Here is a 6,018-nt window from a genome sequence, read left to right on the forward strand (position 1 = left end):
ACTATGCAGAATATACAACTGCACCGTACCTAGACTGAAGAGTAGAGGATGAGAATGTGGCCTAGAAGTATCTGTCTCTCAGGAGCGGTGTAGAGGGGGGAAAAGGGAGATTTCATAACGTTTAGTCCGCAACGTAGGGGAAGGCTAATAGGTTAAATATTGCACGGCATGGGTTGTTTGGCGGAGGGAGCTGTATACTATGAGACACACATTGCGCGGCCCAATGTCTCTCACGAGAGCCGCCTGCAGAGCGCTCTGCGCTGGCGATCCTCGGGAGGGCGAACCGCGTTGCGGTCTGTGCGCCCCTCAGCCCGGGGCAGGGAGGAACCCGAGCGCCTTATGCGGCTGCTCCCCCGGGGGCAGGCTGGGGGTCCCGCAGCGCCCCGGCACAGGCTGGGAGGGCGCGCAGGGCGAGGGGCTGCGCAGGCAGCGGGCACGCGGCGCTAGGTCTGTGGGACGGGGCGACACGTCCCTCCAGCCTAGTGTCCCCCCCCAGCCCGTGGGGCGCGCAGCCCCCCCCCCCTTGCACTGCGTGGCCATGCCCCGGGCGGGCGGGGCCACACACTCTGCCCCGGGGGGTGTCATCGTCTCTCGTCCCTGTTTGCAGCGTCCCACGCGAGCCCGCACTCGCGGGGCGGGGCTCTGGGGAGAGACAGACACACCGCGGGGGGGGCTAAAAGGGGAAGGGGGGGAACGAAGCGAGCCGGGCCGCTGGCGTCGGCGGCGCGGTGCATGCTGGGCGCTGTAGTTCCCACGCCGCTCGGCGGCGGCTTGCTGCCCGCTTGGGAGGACTCCGTTCCCCAGGATGCCCCGGGCCGACGGAGGTCACGTGCCCGAGGCTGGGGCACGGGATGGGTATAAGAGCGGGCGGCCATTTTGCGAGGGGAGCAGTCGCTGCTGCTGTTGCCGCTCGCTGCCCGGCCCGGCTCCCTGCTGCCGCCCCTCCCCCCCAGCCCTCGCGGTTTGTTTTCCCTCCCTTCTCTTCTCCCTGCGGATCCAGTGAGACGTGACCCGGGCGGACCCAGCCGCGGCCTTCTCCCCTGCTCAGCGCCTCCCCACTGAGTCGCATGTCCACTATCCAGAACCTCCACTCCTTCGGTGAGCCGGCCCGCCAGCCCCGCTTCCTGCGGCCTCGCCGCGCCGGCCCCTCAGGCGGGTGTCCGCTGCCCCGCGGGGGTGCGCTTTGCCGGGCGTGGGGGAGGGGGGGTCAGACTGGTGAGGGGGCGCCCGGTCTCAGGCCGGTGTCCTTGTCCCGCTGGGGGGGGGCGCTGCTCTGGGGTAACCCCCCCCCTCACACACACACAGTCCGCCCCCCTCCAGCATCCCTGGCAGTGCCCGGGCTGGTCCCCTCCGTGCTGCGCAGCGCCACTGAGCGATCGCCCCGCTCTCCCCGGCCTTGTAGCCACCCCCTGGGGCTGCCCCGGCACCGGCTTGTCCTGGGCTTCCCTTCTCCGCTGTCTGCTCCCCTTCAGCGGGGGAAAATTTGCCTGCCCGATCCTGCCACATGCCCTGGTTTAGCGCCGTCCCAGGCATTCGCCTGAATGGCTCGTGGGGTGTCGAGAAGTCTTAAGTCCTTCAGGAAGGCTTTCCAGGTTCTGGTGCCATGCTGCCTCGGGAATCCCAAATTCTGGGCACGGACGTGAAATCCCTGTTCTGGTCCACTTGCCCCAAGATTTAAACCTTTCTTATGTGTATTCCCACTATCTTTTAATAAGATACTCTGTGGATTCATCTGTGATCCCGAATCTTTGGATTCTTTAGCAGGGGTGTGGAGAAAAGGGAACCAACTTGTCTCTCCTTCCTGCTAGTTCCTGACAGGCCAGAGTTGGGCCTGCTGATCTCGATGCTTTTAATCCCAAGCCATTGGGCCTCTTTTCTGTGCTCTCCCCCCTATTAGTAGTGGCAGGCCAGGGCTGTCTCTTGCCTTCTGCCAAGCTAGTTTGCTAGTGCTATTTGGCGTGAGCCTTCCTTCTCTTGGAGTATTCTGGTTCTGGAAGTATTGGAGTTGTATAGGTAGGTAATTAAGTGATGTTAGTAATTTTTGGACCCCAAATTTTGATGGATTTGATGCCTTAAAATGCCCTGAACTTCAAAACATGCAAGCTAAACACCTTATGAAGTAATTTCTGTAAATCTTGACCTAAAGCTCATTACCTACTTTAGCTGAAGAATGATATGTAGCAAGTGAAGGAGCTGTTTGGGAAATATGCAGGTCTAATCTAAATTGGCTAGAAAATGTATATTCTGGTTTCTCTTTAGATGGTATAAATCTTTTGCCTTTGTTTGGAGGTGGAGAATACAAACTGATTGAGGGAAAACAGGAAGCATTTTTTTCTTTACCCCTTCTAAAAACAGTTGGCTCTTCTTCCCCATGCTTCAGTACAGTTGAAGACTGTCTCAATGTTGCTGTTGTGTAACCGGCCAAAATTAATTGCATTGGCTTTTTGCCTGAAACTAGGCACCAGTTGTATTGGGCAAAGTGTCTGGTATCTGCCAGTGTTTGTTACTATGTCTTGAAGACCATTTTAGCACCATTATATACAGTTTTTTTAAAGTATGGTGACTCTAACTAGCACTTCTCACTGGTAGGGAAACTTTTTCAACAGAAATAATAGTTGACAGCCCTTGTAAGCTGATGGAGTTCTGAGTGAAATGAAGTTTTAATATTGCAGTTCTTGGATTTCAGGGTTTATGGTTCAACAAGTAAACAGTTTTGTGCCATATCTATTTAATCTGAACAGATTTTGAAGAGAAAGCAAATGTTTAAGGTGTCAAACAATACAGTAAGTTAGTGATTTAGTGTGAGCTATTATGCAGTTCTATTTGGGATAAAAGAACAAGATTTTTTTCTGTAAACTCTGTTCCCTAGGAACAGAGTAATAAGGTTCTCCAAGAGGGCCCTTCTCCCTAAGCATAGCTGAAAAATTCTTAGTGCTCTGGATTTATTAAACTTTTTCTCATATGTGGAACATTATCGTATTTCTTACATAGTAAATTGTCCCTTTTTTTGCAGACCCCTTTGCTGATGCAACTAAGGGTGACGACTTACTCCCGGCCGGGACTGAGGATTACATTCATATAAGGATCCAGCAGCGAAACGGCAGGAAAACATTAACTACTGTTCAGGGAATTGCAGATGACTATGACAAAAAAAAACTTGTGAAAGCCTTCAAAAAGGTAAAGCTGCTTGCTTGATGTAGAAATCAGAATGTAATACCAATTTCTGAGACTTGAGTATTTTGTTTGGGCTTTTGGCTACATGTCTGCTTCTTTTTCACATTTGGCTAAGAGCCAGCAACAAGTGTCTGGCATCATTGTTGATTTGGCAGACTTAAATCAATGACATAAATGTTCCTTTTAGCTTCAATAGGGGGTGATGCCCCCTGCTTGCTACATAGGCCACCCCTCTGTCCCCCTTTGGTGGTAAGCAAACCCAGCTCTCCCCCACAGGGGGCCACACCAACCCTGGCCACTTCACTCCTGGGCTTTCAGGGGAGCCACCCAACTGAAGCCAGCCCTGGCCTCCCCCCCCTCCCTCTCCCTGGCTGGAGGGGGGCACACCAGGGCTGGCTGCAGCCAGGAGGAAGAGGGTTGGGGCTGAGCTGGGGACGGCACCAGCAGTTCCTTGCTGTGTTGGGGGTCCTGATGCTCTGGGAACGAGAGGGTAACTGCTGCCTCCAGCTACTCCTCCCCTCCACGGTGTGCACACATCTCCATAAGCTGCCTTCGGTGCAGTGTCTCAGTTTTCTCTTCTCGCTCCCCTGCAGGAAGCTGGTGCTGGCGCACTTAACTTTGCGGGGGGAGCGGCGGTTCCAGGCTGGGTCCCAGAGCATCTGGGCCCCCAGTGCAGCGAGGAGCCGCTGCTGCTGCCCCTTGGTCCTCTTTCAGGGGGACCAGGAGCCCAAGCTGCAACGGAGACGGGGTGGGGGGGGGGGGAGAAACCTGAGCCATGGCCACCTCTTCCCTTTCTGGGGACTCTGAGGCTGGGGGGGCAGGGTGATGTAGAGTGATGTAATGACATCACTCTGTACCCCTGCAGAAAAAACTTTCTTTAATCTATAGAGAGATGGCACAGCAATTTTTGGATTGTAGTGAGAATAAATGTCTAGTTTCCATTTTTAAGAGTTTCATTGGAAACAAATGGCAAATTGGACAGCCCAATCTTACATGTTAATTTCCTGTGCTTGACTTTCCATGTTTTGTTTCTAATATGTCTAGACTTCGGTAGATGGTTAATCTAAGCTACCCATTGAGTTACATTTGTAGTGTAACGCAAGTCAACATATATTAAATGCTCTTACCACACTACACTTCGTTGATGGGAAGAGCAAACTTCAGTCAATGTAGTGGGTCTTCACTGGACCTACTAAATCAACCCTTCCTTGCATTGTTGATCCCCTGGTAATTGTAGACAAGCTCTAAGTGTTTGAGGGCAGTGTGTGGAGGGGATAGGGCGGAGACAGGAAGGGAATGCAGCTTGCCAATTTAGTGTCACCAACTAGCTTCTGTACTGTCTTTGGAAATCAGAATAGTTTAGTTTTAATTTTCTCAGTCAACACAATTGTGGATACTTGCTGCAATAATATCTTAAACAGCTTGTTGTGAAAGTACATAGTAAAGCATAGTAAGATGTCTCACAACACGTTTTCTAGAAATTTGCTTGTAATGGTACTGTGATCGAGCATCCTGAATACGGTGAAGTTATCCAGCTTCAAGGTGACCAGAGAAAGAACATTTGCCAATTCCTCTTAGAGGTGAGTGACATCAGACCATTAGCAGTATTCTAGCGTCCTCTGAAACTAAGGAAGACTTTCATTGTTAATGGTATATTAATTTTTCTTTACATTTAACCAGCTGTTGAACCTATAATACAGTTCTTAATACACTGACCTGAAAGGACAAAACCAGATTCTTACAGTATTGTGATAATGGTGTTGATATGTTCTAGGAATCTAAAGTTTCAAAATGTTCTTGCACTCTGTATTAAATTAACAATTCCCATTCTCTGGGGAAATTTTTGCCTCCAGTTGTAAAAGCAAAAATGTTTGACAAATATAACTGATACTGCACTGGTGCTGTGGAATGGAGGAAAAATAGCTTTTTTTCTTGTTATAAGGCATGTTCTATTAGGTTTTTTTTAAAGCAGTTCAGATCAGAAGGATAAACAGAGTAAAGGATTGAGCTGTTCTACAGTGCTTCTAGTAACCAGGATCCTAAATAAAAATTAAGGCATATAATTTTTTGGCAGACTTCTAGAGAATTCTCTCATTTGATTCCGAAACCTGGAAAATTGCTGTGAATCCTTTATTGTACCAATATCTTTCCCCTTGATGCATGAACTTCCTAGTCATGTCCAATGACTGATGCATCTTTTTATCTGGTGGTGCCTGAATGAGCAAGCTTTAATGAAATTTGTGTTTTTCTTTTGCAGATTGGCATTGTCAAGGAGGAACAGCTGAAAGTTCATGGTTTTTAAAATGTGCATTATCACATGAAGAATTCTGCAGATTTTGTTCTTACTCGAGCTGACTAAACTGAAATGGGTCTTTGCAGTAAATGGACTTGCCACTTAAAGTTTTATTCACATTTGCATGATTACCGAAAACATGTGGTGTATAGACTAGAAACACACAAAAAAATTTCAGTAAGATGGTAATGAAGAACTTTGAATTTTAACACATTTCCAATGGAAACATTTTAGTGCTGATTGTTGAGTTTATGACTTTTCACCTGACTGATTTACATGTTTTTGTTGTATTAAAACCATGTGTATGTGTTGCAGCTTAAAGAAGTCTATTTGTTTTTTTTTCCTTGAGTGTTTGGAACACTTAATCAAGCAATAGTTCTGATTTAGTGTGATTAAGCAGCCCTGTGGCAAATTTAGTTTACTGAGCATCAATTAAACTGAGATCTGCATAATAAAGTGTTATCTTATAACTGAAACTAAGTAAATTAGAACTTCACAATCTCTTCATAGTTGATGTATTTGAATACCAATTGGTAGTTCATACAGTGAAG

At 48.7% G+C, this 6,018-nt stretch overlaps 1 protein-coding gene across 1 annotated transcript; it reads left to right on the top strand.

Moving 5' to 3' along the window:
* Window positions 1-889: 889 nt before the first annotated feature.
* On the top strand, window positions 890-5,791 carry EIF1B (eukaryotic translation initiation factor 1B). The gene is made up of 4 exons (XM_075921854.1): window positions 890-1,098; window positions 3,014-3,177; window positions 4,653-4,754; window positions 5,432-5,791. Exons 1-4 carry the CDS (start codon window positions 1,068-1,070, stop codon window positions 5,474-5,476), a joined length of 342 nt encoding a protein of 113 aa, XP_075777969.1. The 5' UTR covers window positions 890-1,067; the 3' UTR covers window positions 5,477-5,791.
* Window positions 5,792-6,018: the final 227 nt, after the last annotated feature.

Source organism: Pelodiscus sinensis, chromosome 2 (assembly GCF_049634645.1).
Source record: "Pelodiscus sinensis isolate JC-2024 chromosome 2, ASM4963464v1, whole genome shotgun sequence".
Taxonomy (NCBI): Eukaryota; Metazoa; Chordata; order Testudines; family Trionychidae; genus Pelodiscus; species Pelodiscus sinensis.

Bases quoted from the DNA above. Each gene is read 5' to 3' on its own strand.
- EIF1B (XM_075921854.1), top strand. From the start codon at position 1,068: ATGTCCACTATCCAGAACCTCCACTCCTTCG. The intron at 3,178-4,652 runs GTAAAGCTGCTT...CACGTTTTCTAG, and splicing joins TTGTGAAAGCCTTCAAAAAG to AAATTTGCTTGTAATGGTAC. The intron at 4,755-5,431 runs GTGAGTGACATC...TTTCTTTTGCAG, and splicing joins TTTGCCAATTCCTCTTAGAG to ATTGGCATTGTCAAGGAGGA.